General features: G+C 59.9%; 1 protein-coding gene across 3 annotated transcripts in view; it reads left to right on the top strand.

Moving 5' to 3' along the window:
- Positions 1-17,129, top strand: part of LOC110481537 (natural resistance-associated macrophage protein 2-like) — a 38,289-nt gene extending 21,160 nt beyond the window's left edge. For 2 of the 3 annotated variants that reach the window (XM_077788627.1, XM_077788628.1), the window contains exons 7-16: positions 506-576; positions 651-718; positions 2,701-2,856; positions 5,606-5,764; positions 6,547-6,633; positions 8,503-8,622; positions 9,420-9,569; positions 11,804-11,877; positions 12,639-12,792; positions 16,542-17,129. In XM_077788627.1, the coding sequence (XP_077644753.1) occupies positions 506-576; positions 651-718; positions 2,701-2,856; positions 5,606-5,764; positions 6,547-6,633; positions 8,503-8,622; positions 9,420-9,569; positions 11,804-11,877; positions 12,639-12,792; positions 16,542-16,652 (1,150 nt within the window). In that variant the 3' untranslated portion in view covers positions 16,653-17,129. The remainder of the gene's footprint in view (positions 1-505; positions 577-650; positions 719-2,700; positions 2,857-5,605; positions 5,765-6,546; positions 6,634-8,502; positions 8,623-9,419; positions 9,570-11,803; positions 11,878-12,638; positions 12,793-16,541) is intronic. The other variant, XM_077788629.1, reaches the window with a different exon arrangement.
- Positions 17,130-17,393: the final 264 nt, after the last annotated feature.

Below are 17,393 nucleotides of genomic sequence, written 5' to 3'. Positions count from 1 at the left end.
TTGGTGCAACATTTTACATTTGGTGCAACATTTTACAGCCTGATGAACACGTGGCTCAGTAGTTTGGGCAGCACGTGCCTAATCTTGCTCTGAATATTTCATTTTCTTGAAGCAGGTAGCAGAGTGTTTCTCTGTCTCTTCATCCCTGACCTCCATCCTCACATTCTTTCTTTTCCTTCGTCGGACAAAACGCTCCCGCAGGTTTTAAATCCCAAAAAAACATCATTAATCCCAGGATCTTTGTGGAAACTTTCTTTTCCTGTGTGAGGCACCCGGGGACACATCCCACAGGAATCCATCTGCCCCGGGAGAGCCCGTGTGGGTCTGACTTCTGCTGGCCACGGGTGGGGAGGTGACGTCCTCCCGCTGTGCCCCTCAGCCCCTGCGGCCCCTTGTCCTGCTCAGGCCCTGGAGAACCCCGAGCCAGGCAGCTCCACCCCAAAAAAACCCAAAACAAAAGGGATGTGGAGCTGTGGGTGGGCGCTGACCCCGCTGTCACCCGCAGGATCCCTCTCTGGGGGGGAGTGCTCATCACCATCGCCGACACCTTCGTGTTCCTCTTCCTGGACAAATACGGTAATTCCCGTCGGGTTTTTGGGGGCAGAAGTTGGGATCGGGCGCGGTGACGACGGGACTTCTCCTCCCTGCAGGCCTGAGGAAGCTCGAGGCGTTTTTCGGGCTCCTCATCACCGTCATGGCCCTGACCTTTGGATATGAGGTACCGGCTGCAGGGTGGCCAGAGCCAGGAGCGGGGCTGGGGAGGGGCTGAGGGAGGTGGGGAAGGGCTGAGGGAGCTGGGGAGGGGCTGAGGGAGGTGGGGAAGGGTGAGGGAGGTGGGGAAGGGTGAGGGAGGTGGGGAAGGGTGAGGGAGGTGGGGAGGGGCTGAGGGAGGTGGGGAGGGCTGAGGGAGGTGGGGAGGGGCTGAGGGAGGTGGGGAAGGGTGAGGGAGGTGGGGAAGGGTGAGGGAGGTGGGGAAGGGTGAGGGAGGTGGGGAAGGGCTGAGGGAGGTGGGGAGGGGCTGAGGGAGGTGGGGAAGGGCTGAGGGAGGTGGGGAGGGGCTGAGGGAGGTGGGGAAGGGTGAGGGAGGTGGGGAGGGGCTGAGGGAGGTGGGGAAGGGTGAGGGAGGTGGGGAGGGGCTAAGGGAGGTGGGGAAGGGTGAGGGAGGTGGGGAGGGGCTGAGGGAGGTGGCAAGGGGCTCAGCCTGGAGAAAAGGAGGCTCAGGGGGTGTCGGAACCCCCGGCCTGGTTCAGGGGCTCCGTGTGGTGGAAAGGTCTCTCCTCCAACCCGAGCTTCCAAAGAAAGCTCTGCAGTCTCTTGTTGGGTCTCAAGGCAGTTTATTGCGAGTTATCAAAAAGATTTTCTTCTGGAGCTGCTGGGGTTTGCTGAGAGCTCAGGCAGAGGCACACACACACCCTGACATCCTCTCTGACTCCTTCTCTCTCCTTCTTCTTCTTCTTCTTCTTCTTCTTCTTCTCCTTCTTCTTCTTCTTCTTCTTCTTCTTCTTCTTCTTCTTCTTCTTCTTCTTCTTCTTCTTCTTCTTCTTCTTCTTCTTCTTCTTCTTCTTCTTCTTCTTCTTCTTCTTCTTCTTCTTCTTCTTCTTCTTCTTCTTCTTCTTCTTCTTCTTCTTCTTCTTCTTCTTCTTCTTCTTCTTCTTCTTCTTCTTCTTCTTCTTCTTCTTCTTCTTCTTCTTCTTCTTCTTCTTCTTCTTCTTCTTCTTCTTCTTCTTCTTCTTCTTCTTCTTCTTCTTCTTCTTCTTCTTCTTCTTCTTCTTCTTCTTCTTCTTCTTCTTCTTCTTCTTCTTCTTCTTCTTCTTCTTCTTTTTTTCTTCTTCTTTTCTTCTTTTCTTTTCTTCTTCTTCTTCCATGTTTACAGTTTCCCCCCAATACCTACTACCTATATTAATTTGTGCTTTTCTACTCTAAACCAATCACCAAGAACACGGAGGGGAGGAAGAAGGAGGAGGAACAAGATCAGCCCACTTTCCTCCATCTTAAAACTTCTGACCCCCATGTACAAAGTAAAACCCCCCTGGACAGGTGCTAAAACCCCCCTGTACAATACTAAAAAATTTTCCCCTCTACTTTGTAACTACTTCTACTTTAATATCTACACTTTTGTGACTTCTTGTTCTTCCTCCAAAGTTGGTAACTCGTTCCATGGCTCAAACCCAAAATCTCAGCTGTTTCCAGCTGCCTGCCAGGGTCTCAAATGCTTCTGAGCAAAGTCTGAAACCTCCAAGAATGTCTGAGGGACGTTTTGAGTTCCGACAAGGGGGATCTTCTTGCTCTCCAAGTCCCTGGCAGGAGGGGAAACAGGCAGGTGGGGTTTGGGCTCTGCTCCCAGGTGACGGGATGAGAGGAGATGTTCTCCATGGGGAGGCTGAGGTTGGATCCTGGGAGAATTCCTGCCTGGCACACTGGCACAGGCAGGGCAGGGAGGGAGTCCCAGTCCCCAGGAGTTTAAAAACCATGGGGGCATGGACATGGTCAGTGCTGAACCCACTGATCCCAGAGGTTTTTCCATCCTGGGAAACCTTTTCCACTCCTTACCAACGCCACGATTCAGCGCCGTGATCCCAACCCCGTGCCAGAGCAGCACCAAAAAACAGGGACGGGCACTCCAAACGAAGGAGCTTCGAGTGTGCGCCGTGGCTTTTGTCTGGAGCACCCCAACAGCCCGTTTCCCTGTTCTGTGCCCAGTACATCACGGTGAAGCCCAGCCAGGAGAAGCTGCTGCAGGGACTCTTCATCCCCTACTGCCAGGACTGCGGCACGCCGCAGCTGGAGCAGGCCGTGGGCATCGTGGGCGCCGTCATCATGCCCCACAACATGTACCTGCACTCCGCCCTGGTCAAGGTGAGCCAGGGGGGCACCCCGGGCTCGGGAAACGCACCCGGAGGAGCCCCGGTGGGTGGCTGGGCTTGGAAAGGTGGGTGGCTGCTTGTCGCTGTCGAGGCAGGGCGGGAACGAGGAGACGTGACTCAGGAGGCTGCTGAGGGTAAAATTCCCATTTATTCAAAATACACCACTCATTTATACGTTCAAAATACCCCGCTCTTTTATATATTCAAAATACCCTGCTCTTTTATAAATTCAAAATACCCTGCTCATTTATACATTCAAAATACCCCGCTCTTTTATATATTCAAAATACCCCGCTCTTTTATAAATTCAAAATACCCTGCTCTTTTATACGTTCAAAATACCCTGCTCTTTTATATATTCAAAATACCCTGCTCTTTTATAAATTCAAAATACCCCGCTCATTTATACATTCAAAATACACCACTCATTTATACGTTCAAAATACCCTGCTCTTTTATATATTCAAAATGCCCTGCTCTTTTTTACGTTCAAAATACCCTGCTCATTTATACGTTCAAAATACCCCGCTCTTTTATACGTTCAAAATACCCTGCTCTTTTATAAATTCAAAATACCCCGCTCATTTATACATTCAAAATACACCACTCATTTATACATTCAAAATACTCCGCTCTTTTATAAATTCAAAATACCCCGCTCATTTATACGTTCAAAATACACCACTCATTTATACGTTCAAAATACCCCGCTCATTTATACATTCAAAATACCCCGCTCATTTATACGTTCAAAATACCCCGCTCATTTATATATTCAAAATACCCTGCTCATTTATACAGAGCCCCACAAGGACCAAATCCATCGGTCCTGAAGTGAAAACAAACCCACAGCGTTGGTGCAGAGTGCTTGACGCACAGGGATAGAACTGAACTATAAACAATGTGGAAAACAAGAGAGAGAAAGGATTATTTGCATTCTTTCCCAGGCTTTTTGCCTGGCTAGAAACTCTCAGTTTCTTTCTTTGAATCTGAGACCCACATCTGCTGAGGGAGGCAGGAACCTCCCCTGAAAGGGAAAATGTAAACCCCTCCTGAATTGTTATAAATTTGAAATGGAGGGGCTCTCAGGCAGAGATATGGGAGCAGGAATAACAGTTCTTTATTAGGGAGGAAAATAAAAATAAAATTTAAAAAGCAGCAATAGAAAACAGCCCTGCCAGAGTCAGAGCAGCCCCGGCCCCTGTGGGTCAGGGAGGGGCTCAGCCCCATCCCAGGGGGCTCAGCCCCATCCCAGGGGGCTCAGCTCCATCCCAGGGGGGTTCAGCCCCATCCCAGGGGGGTTCAGCCCCATCCCAGGGGGGCTCAGCCCCATCCCAGGGGGGCTCAGCCCCATCCCAGGGGGGTTCAGCCCCATCCCAGGGGGCTCAGCCCCATCCCAGGTGGCTCAGCCCCATCCCAGGGGGGCTCAGCCCCATCCCAGGGGGGTTCAGCCCCATCCCAGGGGGGCTCAGCCCCATCCCAGGGGGCTCAGCACCATCCCAGGGGGCTCAGCCCCATCCCAGGGGGGCTCAGCCCCATCCCAGGGGGGCTCAGCCTCCTGCAGTGCCAGCTGTGCTTCTGCTGGAGCAGATCCTGCACAAGGGGGAGTTTTCCTTGGAGCTCCAGGGCTGGGGGAGATGGGCCTGGGCTCCTCCGGGAATGCAGGGGGAAGAAAGCTGGGTTTTTTTTTTAATTTAGTGGGAAAAAAGCTGGGTTTTTATGGAATTTAGTGGGTTAAGGCTGTCTGTTGCTCCAAATCTCGGATTATATCCAAGTAGGAATTCTCGGCTCCTCCCCTGGGCGGAGCAGCTCCCAGTGGGATGATGGAATTTTCTCAGCCATGCAGGGACACTCAGTGGCCATGAACAGAAGATAATTAATGATTAATGGCCCATGAACAGAATATAATTAATAATTAATGGCCCATGAACACAAGATAATTAATTAATGGCCCATAAACAGCAGAGATCTAGAGATGAGGGAGGATTGGTTGTGGAAGAGATAAAGAAAACAGTCGAATGAACAGAAAAAAACTGTCCATTTAACAGAAGATAACTGCCCAATTAACAGGAGAAAGCTCCAATTAATGAAGGAAACTGCCCAATTAACAGGAGAAAATCACTCATTTAGCAGAAGAAAACTGCCCCAGCTTTTGGCAGTAGAGCAGAGCCCCATTTCCAGCCTGAGGCCGGTGTGGGATCCTTGGCAGGCAGGAGCTGCGTCCCACCACCAGCTCTGATCCCGGGGTTGACGAGGAATTTCTGTCCCTGTCCCTGTGTCATTGTCCCTGTCCCCATCCCTGTCCCCTCCTGTGCCTGTCCTTGTTCCTGTCCCTGTGTCATTGTCACTGTCCCTGTCCCCTCCTGTCCCTGTCCCCATCCCTGTCCCATCCCTGTCCCCTCTGTCCCTGTCCCCTCCTGTCCCTGTCCCTGTCCCCGTCCCTGTCCCATCCCTATCCCATCCCTGTCCCCTCCTGTCCCTGTCCCCTCCTGTCCCTGTCCCCATCCCTGTCCCATCCCTGTCCCCTCTGTCCCTGTCCCCTCCTGTCCCTGTCCCTGTCCCCGTCCCTGTCCCATCCCTATCCCATCCCTGTCCCCTCCTGTCCCTGTCCCTGTCCCCGTCCCTGTCCCATCCCTATCCCATCCCTGTCCCCTCCTGTCCCTGTCCCCTCCTGTGCCTGTCCTTGTCCCTGTCCCTGTGTCATTGTCACTGTCCCTGTCCCTGTCCCCCCCTGTCCCCAGTCCCGGCAGGTGAACCGAGCGGACAAGAGGGAGGTGAGGGAGGCCAACAAGTATTTCTTCATCGAGTCGTGCATCGCGCTCTTCGTCTCCTTCATCATCAACATCTTCGTGGTGACCGTCTTCGCCGAGGCCTTCTTCAACAAGACCAACGCGCAAGTGGTGGGTGGCACTGGGAGCACTGGGAGCACTGGGAGGGACTGGGAGCACTGGGACTGGGAGCACTGGATGGCACTGGGTGGGACTGGATGGGACTGGGAGCACTGGGAGCACTGGGTGGGACTGGATGGGACTGGGAGCACTGGGAGCACTGGGACTGGGAGCACTGGGAGGGACTGTGACTGGGAGCACTGGAACTGGGAGGGACTGGGACTGGGAGCACTGGGTGGGACTGGGACTGGGAGCACTGGGTGGGACTGGGAGCACTGGGAGGGATGGGGAGGGACTGGGAGCACTGGGACTGGGAGATCCCAGGGGCTTTTCCAGGGGTTTTTCCAACAATCCCAGGGGGTTTTCCAGGGGTTTTTCTGGCGATCCCAGGAGTTTTTCCAGGGGTGTTGCGGGGTTTCTCGGTGATCCCAGGGGGTTTTCCAGGGGTTTTCCGGGGGTTTTCTGGGTTTTCCAGGGGTTTTCTCGGTGATCCCAGGGGGTTTTCCGGGGCTTTTCTGGGGTTTTCCCGGTGATCCCAGGGGGTTTTCCGGGGCTTTTCCGGGTTTTCTGGGGTTTTCCCGGTGATCCCAGGGGGTTTTCCAGGGGTTTTCCGGGGGTTTTTCCAACAATCCCAGGGGGTTTTTCGGGGGTTTTCTGGGTTTTCCAGGGGTTTTCTCGGTGATCCCAGGGGGTTTTCCGGGGCTTTTCCGGGTTTTCCGGGGTTTTCCCGGTGATCCCAGGGCTTTTCCGGGTTTTCCGTGCCCATTGCCCCCATCCCTCCCTGTGCCCTGCAGCGCCAGGTCTGTGCCAACGCCAGCAGCCCCCACACCGAGCTCTTCCCCAGCGACAACGGCACGCTGGAGGTGGACATCTACAAGGGGGTGAGTGTCCTGGGACAGCTGGGGACACCCCGGGGTGACACCACACCCGGGACAGCGCGGTGGGGACACCCCGGGGTGACACCACACCCGGGACAGCGCGGTGGGGACACCCAGGGGTGACACCACGCCCGGGACAGCGCGGTGGGGACACCCAGGGGTGACACCGCACCCGGGACAGCGTGGTGGGGACACCCAGGGGTGACACCACACCCGGGACAGCGCAGTGACCCTGTCAGGTGTCCCTTGGGGCCCAATGATCCTGTCAGGTGTCCCCATGGGGTGACACCACGCCCAGGACATCCCAGTGACCCTGCCTGGTGTCCCCAGGGGTCACAGTGACCCTGCCTGGTGTCCCCATGGGGTGACACCATGTCCAGGACATCCTTGTGACCCTGCCTGGTGTCCCAGGGGTGACACTGGCCCTGTCAGGTGTCCCTGGGGTCACACTGACCCTGCCTGGTGTCCCCAGGGGTGACACTGACCCTGTCAGGTGTCCCAGGGGTGACACTGACCCTGTCAGGTGTCCCAGGGGTGACACTGACCCTGCCTGGTGTCCCAGGGGTGACACTGGCCCTGTCAGGTGTCCCTGGGGTCACAGTGACCCTCTGGTGGCATCTGCTGCTCCTGGACCAACCGGGAGCAGCGGCCGGGGACCGCGACGGGCCCCTTACTCCTGGGTGTAGCTCCGGCTGTTCTTACTCCTGGGTGTAGCTCCAGCCGTTCTTACTCCTGGGTGTAACTCCGGCTGTTCCTTACTCCTGGGTGTAACTCCGGCTGTTCCTCACTCCTGGGTGTAACTCCGGCCGTTCCTCACTCCTGGGTGTAGCTGCGGCTGTTCCTCACTCCTGGGTGTAACTCCGGCTGTTCCTCACTCCTGGGTGTAGCTCCGGCTGTTCCTCACTCCTGGGTGTAGCTCCAGCCTTTCCTCACTCCTGGGTGTAGCTCCAGCCGTCCTTACTCCTCGGTGTAGCTCCGGCCGTACTTACTCCTGGGTGTAGCTCCGGCCGTTCTCACTCCTGGGTGTAGCTCCGGCCGTTCCTCACTCCTGGGTGTAGCTCCGGCCGTCCTTACTCCTGGGTGTAGCTCCGGCCGTTCTTACTCCTGGGTGTAGCTCCGGCCGTTCTCACTCCTGGGTGTAGCTCCGGCCGTTCCTTACTCCTGGGTGTAGCTCCGGCCGTCCTTACTCCTGGGTGTAGCTCCAGCCATTCCTTACTCCTGGGTGTAGCTCTGGCCGTTCTTACTCCTGGGTGTAGCTCCAGCCATTCCTCACTCCTCGGTGTAGCTCCAGCCATTCCTTACTCCTGGGTGTAGCTGCGGCCGTTCCTCACTCCTGGGTGTAGCTCCGGCCATTCCTTACTCCTGGGTGTAGCTCCAGCCATTCCTCACTCCTGGGTGTAGCTCCGGCCATTCCTTACTCCTGGGTGTAGCTGCGGCCATTCCTTACTCCTGGGTGTAGCTGCGGCCGTTCCTTACTCCTGGGTGTAGCTCCGGCCGTTCTCACTCCTGGGTGTAGCTGCGGCCATTCCTTACTCCTGGGTGTAGCTCCGGCCGTTCCTCACTCCTCGGTGTAGCTCCGGCCATCCTTACTCCTGGGTGTAGCTGCGGCCATCCTTACTCCTGGGTGTAGCTCCGGCCGTTCTTACTCCTGGGTGTAGCTCCGGCCGTTCTTACTCCTGGGTGTAGCTGCGGCCATCCTTACTCCTGGGTGTAACTCCAGCCATTCCTTACTCCTGGGTGTAACTCCGGCCGTTCCTTACTCCTGGGTGTAACTCCAGCCATTCCTCACTCCTGGGTGTAACTCCAGCCATTCCTTACTCCTGGGTGTAGCTGCGTGCCCGGGGCTGACGCAGCTGCTCCTCGTCTCCTCAGGGCGCGGTGCTGGGCTGCTCCTTCGGCCCCGCCGCCCTCTACATCTGGGCCATCGGCATCCTGGCGGCCGGGCAGAGCTCCACCATGACGGGCACCTACTCGGGCCAGTTCGTCATGGAGGTGAGGCGGCTGCTCGCTCCTCGCTCACTACTCCTTGTTCCACACTCCTCGCTCCCTGCTCCCTGCTTACTCCGTGTTGTACTTATTCCTTACTCTGCACTGCCAGCGCCTCGCTGCTTGGCTCCTCACTCCTCGCTCAGTACTCCTCGCTCAGCACTCCTCGCTCCCTGCTCCCTGCCTACTCCGTGTTGTAGTGTTCCTTACTCCACACTGCTGGCGCCTCGCTGCTTGGCTCTTCTCTCTCCGTACTCCTCACTCAGTACTCATTGCTCCACACTCCTCACTCAGTACTCATTGCTCCATGGTCCTCACTCAGTACTCCTCACCGCGCTGGCCCTGCACTACTCGCACCCTACTCACTCCTTACTCCTGGCCCCCAGGGGTTCCTGAACCTGCGCTGGTCCCGCACTACTCCCACCTTACTCCCACCCTACTCCCACCTTACTCGCTCCCTACTCACTCATTCCTCCTGTGCAGGGCTTCCTGAACCTGAGCTGGTCCCGCACTACTCCCACCCTACTCCCACCTTACTCCCCACTTATTCCCACCCTACTCCCACCCTACTCCCCCCTTACTCACCCGTTGCTCCTGCGCAGGGCTTCCTGCAGCTGTGCTGGTCCCACCCTACTCCGACCCTACTCCCACCTTACTCCCCCCTTACTCCCACCCTACTCCCACCCTACTCCCACCTTACTCCCCCCCTACTCACCCGTTGCCCCCGCAGGGCTTCCTGCAGCTGCGCTGGTCGCGCACTACTCCCACCTTACTCCTCCCCTACTCATCCGTTGCCCCCGCAGGGCTTCCTGCAGCTGCGCTGGTCGCGCTTCGCGCGGGTGCTGCTGACGCGCTCCATCGCCGTCACGCCCACGCTCTTCGTGGCCATCTTCCAGGACGTGGAGCACCTGACGGGCATGAACGACTTCCTCAACGTGCTCATGAGCCTGCAGGTGAGCGGGGCGGGCGCAGGTGAGCCTGCAGGTGAGGGGAGATGGGCTCAGGTGAGCAGGGTGGGTGCAGGTGAGCGGGGCGGGCGCAGGTGAGGGGACATGGGGCTCATGAGCCTGCAGGTGAGGGGACATGGGCTCAGGTGAGGGGACATGGGCTCAGGTGAGCCTGCAGGTGAGGGGAGATGGGTGCAGGTGAGGGGAGATGGGCTCAGGTGAGCAGGGCGGGCGCAGGTGAGGGGAGATGGGTGCAGGTGAGCAGGGTGGGTGCAGGTGAGCGGGGCGGGGCACAGGTGAGCCTGCAGGTGAGGGGAGATGGGTGCAGGTGAGGGGACATGGGCTCAGGTGAGCCTGCAGGTGAGGGGACATGGGGCTCATGAGCCTGCAGGTGAGGGGAGACGGGTGCAGGTGAGGGGAGATGGGTGCAGGTGAGCAGGGTGGGTGCAGGTGAGCGGGGCGGGGCACAGGTGAGCCTGCAGGTGAGGGGAGATGGGTGCAGGTGAGGGGAGATGGGCTCAGGTGAGCAGGGCGGGCGCAGGTGAGGGGAGATGGGTGCAGGTGAGCAGGGTGGGTGCAGGTGAGCGGGGCGGGGCACAGGTGAGCCTGCAGGTGAGGGGAGATGGGTGCAGGTGAGGGGACATGGGCTCAGGTGAGCCTGCAGGTGAGGGGACATGGGGCTCATGAGCCTGCAGGTGAGGGGAGACGGGCTCAGGTGAGCGGGGCGGGCGCAGGTGAGTGGGGTGGGCACAGGTAAGTGGGGTGGGCACAGGTGAGGGGAGGTGGGCTCAGGTGAGGGGACATGGGTGCAGGTGAGGGGAGATGGGCTCAGGTGAGGGGAGATGGGTGCAGGTGAGCGGGGCTCATGAGCCTGCAGGTGAGTGGGGTGGGCGCAGGTGAGCGGGGCGGGCGCAGGTGAGCCTGCAGGTGAGGGGAGATGGGCTCAGGTGAGCGGGGCTCATGAGCCTGCAGGTGAGCGGGGCGGGGCTCATGAGCCTGCCGGTGAGGGGTGCGGGCTCAGGTGAGCAGGGATGGGTCCAGGTGAGCGGGGCCAGGTCCAGGTGCTCCAGGTGAGCAGGGCCGGGTCCAGGGGAGCAGAGCCGGGTCCAGGTGAGCAGGGCTGGGTCCAGGTGAGCAGAGCTGGGTTCAGGAGCTCCAGGTGAGCAGAGCCGGGTCCAGGTGCTCCAGGTGAGCAGGGCTGGGTTCAGGTGAAAAGAGCCAGGTCCAGGTGAGCGGGGCAGGGTTCAGGTGAGCAGAGCTGGGTTCAGGAGCTCCAGGTGAGCAGGGCCGGGTCCAGGTGAGCAGGGCTGGGTCCAGGTGAGCAGAGCCGGGTTCAGGTGAGCAGGGCTGGGTTCAGGAGCTCCAGGTGAGCAGGGTGGGTCCAGGTGAGCAGAGCTGGGTCCAGGTGAGCAGGGCTGGGTCCAGGAGCTCCAGGTGAGCAGAGCCGGGTCCAGGTGAGCGGGCCGGGTCCAGGTGAGCAGGGCTGGGTTCAGGTGAGCAGAGCTGGGTCCAGGAGCTCCAGGTGAGCGGGGCGGGTCCAGGTGAGCGGGGTGGGGTCCAGGTGAGCAGAGCCAGGTCCAGGTGAGCGGGGCGGGTCCAGGTGAGCGGGGTGGGGTCCAGGTGAGCAGAGCTGGGTCCAGGTGAGCGGGGCCGGGTCCAGGTGACCGGGCCGGGTCCAGGTGACCGGGCCGGGTCCAGGTGAGCAGAGCTGGGTCCAGGAGCTCCAGGTGAGCGGGGCGGGTCCAGGTGAGCAGAGCCGGGTCCAGGTGAGCAGGGCTGGGTTCAGGAGCTCCAGGTGAGCAGAGCCGGGTCCAGGTGAGCGGGCCGGGTCCAGGAGCTCCAGGTGAGCAGAGCCGGGTCCAAGTGAGCAGAGCTGGGTTCAGGAGCTCCAGGTGACCGGGCGGGGTCCAGGTGAGCGGGGTGGGGTCCAGGTGAGCAGAGCCAGGTCCAGGTGAGCGGGGCCGGGTCCAGGTGAGCAGGGCCGCGTCCAGGTGAGCGGGGTGGGGTCCAGGTGCGCGGGGCCGGTCCAGGTGAGCAGAGCCAGGTCCAGGTGACCGGGCCAGGTCCAGGTGAGCGGGCCGGGTCCAGGTGAGCGGGGTGGGGTCCAGGTGACCGGGCCGGGTCCAGGTGAGCGGGGCAGGGTCCAGGTGAGCAGGGCCAGGTCCAGGTGAGCGGGGCGGGTCCAGGTGCGCGGCCGGAGCCGCTCCCCTCTCCAGGCTCCGTTCTCTCTCCGGTCGCAGCTCCCGTTCGCGCTGATCCCGGTGCTCACCTTCACCAGCCTGCCCAGCGTCATGAGCGACTTCGCCAACGGCCTGTGAGTACCGCGGCACCTGGGCACACCTGGGCACACCTGGGCACACCTGGGCACAGCTACAGCTCACCTGGGCACACCTGGGCACACCTGGGCACAGCTGGGCACATCTGCAGCTCACCTGGGCACACCTGGGCACACCTGGGCACAGCTGGGCACATCTGCAGCTCACCTGGGCACACCTGGGCACACCTGGGCACACCTGGGCACAGCTACAGCTCACCTGGGCACACGTGGGCACAGCTATCCCAAACCTGGGCACACCTTCCTCTAACCTGGGCACACCTGGGCACACCTGGGCACGCCTGGCCCTCACCTGGGCACACCTATCCCAAACCTGGCCACACCTTCCTCTCACCTGGGCACACCTGGGCACGCCTGCCCCTCATCAGCAGCATCTCCCCCCTCACCTGGTGCATCCCCTCACCTGCACCTCCCCTCCCCTCCCTCACCTCCCCTCCCTCCCGCAGGCTCTGGCGGGTGGCCGAGGGTCTGCTCCCCTCCCTCCCCTCCCCTCCCTCACCTCCCCTCCCTCCCGCAGGCTCTGGCGGGTGGCCAGGGGGCTGCTCCCCTCCCTCCCCTCCCCTCCCTCACCCTCCCCTCCCCGCAGGCTCTGGCGGGTGGCCGGGGGGCTGCTCATCCTGCCCTTCCCCTCCCTCCCCTCCCTCACCTCCCCTCCCTCCCCGCAGGCTCTGGCGGGTGGCCGGGGGGCTGCTCCCCTCCCTCCCCTCCCTCCCCTCCCTCACCTCCCCTCCCTCCCGCAGGCTCTGGCGGGTGGCCGGGGGGCTGCTCATCCTGCTGCTCTGCTCCATCAACCTGTACTTCGTGGCTGCCTACGTGCTGGCGCTGCGCAGCCTGCCGCTCTACGTGGGCGCCGCCGCGCTCAGCCTGCTCTACCTGGCCTTCGTGGCCTACCTGGTGAGCCGGGCCCGGGGGCTCGGGGGGCTCGGGGGGACCGGGGGAGAACGGGCTGGGGGCTGCATGGCAGCGGGAGGGAGTTTGGGGGTGCCAGGAGGGACTTTGGGGGTGCCAGGAGGGATATTGGAGGCCCTGGAAGGGAGTTGAAAGTCCTGGGAGGGATTTTGGAGGTCCTTGAAGGGATTTTGGAGGTCCTTGAAGGGATTTTGGAGGTCCTGGAAGGGAGTTGAAGGGCTCCAGGAGGGACTTTGAAGGTCCTGGGAGGGAGTTGAAGGTCCTGGAAGGGAGTTGAAGGTCCTGGAAGGGATTTTGGAGGTCCTGGAAGGGAGTTGAAGGGCCCCAGGAGGGACTTTGAAGGTCCTGGGAGGGAGTTGAAGGTCCTGGAAGGGATTTTGGAGGTCCTGGAAGGGATTTTGGAGGTCCTGGAAGGGAGTTGAAGGGCCCCAGGAGGGACTTTGAAGGTCCTGGGAGGGAGTTGAAGGTCCTGGAAGGGATTTTGGAGGTCCTGGAAGGGAGTTGAAGGGCCCCAGGAGGGACTTTGAAGGTCCTGGGAGGGAGTTGAAGGTCCTGGAAGGGATTTTGGAGGTCCTGGAAGGGAGTTGAAGGGCCCCAGGAGGGACTTTGAAGGTCCTGGGAGGGATTTTGGAGGTTCTTGAAGGGACTTTGGAGGCCCTGGGAGGAAGTTGATGGTCCTGGAAGGGACTTTGGAGACCTGGGAGGGACTTTGGGGGTGTCAGGAGGGACTTTGAGGAGCCCAGGAGGGATATTGGAGGTCCTGCGACGGAGTCTGGGGGCCTCAGGAGGGAGTTGAAGGCCCCAGGAGGGAGTTGAAGGTCTTGGAACAGACTTTGAAGGCCCTGGAAGGGACTTTGGAGGTCCCAGGAGAGATTTTGAAGGTCCTGGAAGGGAGTTGAAAGTCCTTGGAGGGACTTGGGAGGTCCTGGAAGGGATTTTGGAGGGCCTGGGAAGGACTTTGGGGGCCCCAGGAGGGACTTTGGGGCCCTGGGAGGGATTTTGGAGGGACCCCCTCGGCTCTGTGTCACCCCTGTGTCACCCTTGGGTCTCTCCTGTCCCCCTCAGCTCCGTGTCCCCTCTGTGTCACCTCTTTGTCCCCTCTGTGTGACCCTCGGGTCTCTCCTGTCCCCCTCAGCTCCATGTCCCCCCGTGTCCCCCGTGTCCCCCCGTGTCCCCCGTGTCCCCCGTGTCCCCATGTCCCCGTGTCCCCTCCCGTGTCCCCCCGTGTCCCCCCGTGTCCCCCATGTCCCCCCGTGTCCTGTCCCCGGCGGGGTTGGGAATTGTCCCCATGGCCACCCCGGGCTGGGTCCTTGTTGGGTGACAGCCACGGGGCACCGGGGACACGACTGGGGTGGCCTTGCCAGGCTGGAGCCAGCGAGCGGTGCCATGGCGGGGTGACCCTGCAGTCCCTGTCCCCGTGAGTGTCCCCCTGTCCCTGTGTCCCTCTGTCCCCGTGAGTGTCCCCCTGTCCCCTGTCCCTGTGTCCCTCTGTCCCATTGTCCCTGTCCCTCTGTCCCCCTGTCCACTGTCCCTCTGTCCCCGTGAGTGTCCCCCTGTCCCCTGTCCCTCTGTCCCTCTGTCCCTCTGTCCCCTGTCCCTGTGTCCCTCTGTCCCTGTGTCCCTCTGTCCCCGTGAGTGTCCCCCTGTCCCCTGTCCCTGTGTCCCTCTGTCCCCCCTGTCCCCTGTCCCTCTGTCCCATTGTCCCTGTCCCTCTGTCCCCCTGTCCCCCTGTCCCCTGTCCCTCTGTCCCCCCTGTCCACTGTCCCTCTGTCCCTGTGAGTGTCCCCCTGTCCACTGTCCCTGTGTCCCCCTGTCCCTGTGTCCCTCTGTCCCTCTGTCCCATTGTCCCTGTCCCTCTGTCCCCCTGTCCCCCTGTCCCCCTGTCCCTCTGTCCCTCTGTCCCCCTGTCCCCCTGTCCCTCTGTCCCCCTGTCCCCCTGTCCCTCTGTCCCCCTGTCCCCCTGTCCCCCTGTCCCTCTGTCCCTCTGTCCCTCTGTCCCTCTGTCCCTCTGTCCCTCTGTCCCCGTGTCAGCGTTCAGGAACACAAATAATCACAGGATGTGATTCTCTGCTGTGCTTTTATTGAGAGCTCTGGGATCAGGGTACAAACCCAAATCTGACTCCGACACCCATTTCGAGCTGATATTTTATATTCTACTCTTATATAACTTAGATATTAATTTGCATATTAATTATTAAATTTACATTGTTTAGGAACACAAATAATCACAGGATGTGATTCTCTGCAGTGCTTTTATTGAGAGCTCTGGAATCAGGGTACAAACCCAAATCTGACTCCGACACCCATTTCGAGCTGATATTTTATATTCTACCCTTATATAACTTCGATATTAATTTGCATATTAATTATTAAATTTACATTGTTTAGGAACACAAATAATCACAGGATGTGATTCTCTGCAGTGCTTTTATTGAGAGCTCTGGAATCAGGGATACAAACCCAAATCTGACTCCGACACCCATTTCGAGCTGATATTTTATATTCTACCCTTATATAACTTCGATATTAATTATTCACCTTACATTGTTCTATTGTAACACACTGCCTTTATTCAACCCCGAGTTTCTCGTAATTATATTTAATTACTAACCAATCATCACACCTAACAATTACATCATTTATTGTGTCCTGGCTGCACAGTGCAGTTGTAGCAGGCTCTCCCTGCACCCGGCTGTTTCTTCCTCCAGACCTGCTGAGCTTAATGTTCCTGTCAACCTCAATGCCCACGGTCTTGAAAGGCTGTTCCTGTCACCGTGCCAGCTGACTGTCCCTGTCCCCTCTGACTGTCCCTGTCCCCTGGCTGTCCCTGTCCCCTGGCTGTCCCTGTCCCCTCTGTCCCCCTGTCCCCCTGATTGTCCCCCCTGACTGTCCCACTGTCCCTGTCCCCGTCTCCCTGACTGTCCCCTCTGTCCCCTGTGAGTGTCCCCTCTGTCCCCTCTGACTGTCCCCTCTGTCCCCTGTGAGTGTCCCCTCTGTCCCCTCTGACTGTCCCCTCTGTCCCCTCTGACTGTCCCCTCTGTCCCCTGTGAGTGTCCCCTCTGTCCCCTCTGACTGTCCCCTCTGTCCCCTGTGAGTGTCCCCTCTGTCCCCTCTGTCCCCTCTGACTGTCCCTGTCGCCTGTGAGTGTCCCCTCTGTCCCCTCTGTCCCCTCTGACTGTCCCCTCTGTCCCCTGTGAGTGTCCCCTCTGTCCCCTCTGATTGTCCCTGTCCCCTCTGTCCCCCTGTCCCTCTGACTGTCCCTCTGTCCCCGTCCCCCTGAGTGTTCCCCTGTCCCTGTCCCCCCTGACTGTCCCTCTGTCCCCCCGTCCCCTGACTGTCCCTCTGTCCCTCTGTCCCCCTGACTGTCCCTCTGTCCCCCTGAGTGTCCCTCTGTCCCTCTGTCCCCTGACTGTCCCCCTGACTGTCCCTCCGTCCCCTGACTGTCCCTCTGTCCCTCTGTCCCCCTGACTGTCCCCCCGTCCCCTGACTGTCCCTCTGTCCCTCTGTCCCTCTGTCCCCTGACTGTCCCTCTGTCCCTCTGTCCCTGACTGTCCCTCTGTCCCCCCGTCCCCTGACTGTCCCTCTGTCCCTCTGTCCCCTGACTGTCCCTCTGTCCCCCTGACTGTCCCTCTGTCCCCCTGACTGTCCCCCTGTCCCTCTGTCCCCCTGACTGTCCCCCCGTCCCCTGACTGTCCCCCTGTCCCTCTGTCCCTGACTGTCCCTCTGTCCCGCAGACCTGGCTGTGCCTCGTGGCCCTGGGCGCCTCCTTCCTGGCCTGCGGCAGCACGGTAAGCGTCACCCGGCCCCTGCGCCCGGAGCAGCCGCCCTGCCACCCCCAAAAATAGCCCCAGACCTGGGGGGGCCGGAGCCCCAGAGCCACCAGCAGTGCCGGGGACACGGACGGACACGCGGGGACACGCGGGGACACGCGGGGACACGCGGGGGACACGCGGGGACACGCGGGGCAGCCCCTCGTGCTGAGCCCCCAAATCCCTCGTCCCGGCGTGTTCCCCCGCAGCACAAACACTGACCCCAGGAACGCTGCTCCGCCACTGAGCTGGACAAAATAAGCTAAAAAAAAATCCCCAAATCCCCTTTTTTTGCTGGGTTTGGGGACGCTGCTGCCACCGGGCGTGGGGTGACACTACGGCCCCGCTGCCCCAGCCCGGGCACGTTTGGTGCTTCTCCCTGGAAAACGCTTCCCGTGCCCGCGAGGACGGGAAACCCGAGCATTAATAATATTTCATTTTATCACTACTGGCTTTTAGCGGCCCCACGTGGGATTTTGGGGCCGGCAAATGAAACGAGTTTGTGGCTATTGATGATTTTATGACTTTATTCCCTGTGATCCGTGGGAAAAAACCTTGGGAGTTGTCAAAAATCCCTGGGTTTGAACCCAAAATCGGGCTGTGGAGGCTCCGTGAGCCTTTCCCAGGGGTTTCTCTGCTGCTGCCTCTTGTCCTGGCTTTAATTGCCTCCTGTTTAATGAGCTGGGAGGAGCCAGGCCGGGAGCGTGTCCCAGGGTTGGGATGGGATGGGATGGAGGGATCAGGGCGCCCTTCGGATCTCCCGGGGGAATTTTGGGG

This window comes from Lonchura striata, chromosome 27 (genome assembly GCF_046129695.1).
Source record: "Lonchura striata isolate bLonStr1 chromosome 27, bLonStr1.mat, whole genome shotgun sequence".
Classification (NCBI taxonomy): Eukaryota; Metazoa; Chordata; class Aves; order Passeriformes; family Estrildidae; genus Lonchura; species Lonchura striata.
The sequence above is the reverse complement of the archived record's forward strand: the minus strand, read 5'-3'. Positions and strand labels throughout refer to the sequence as shown.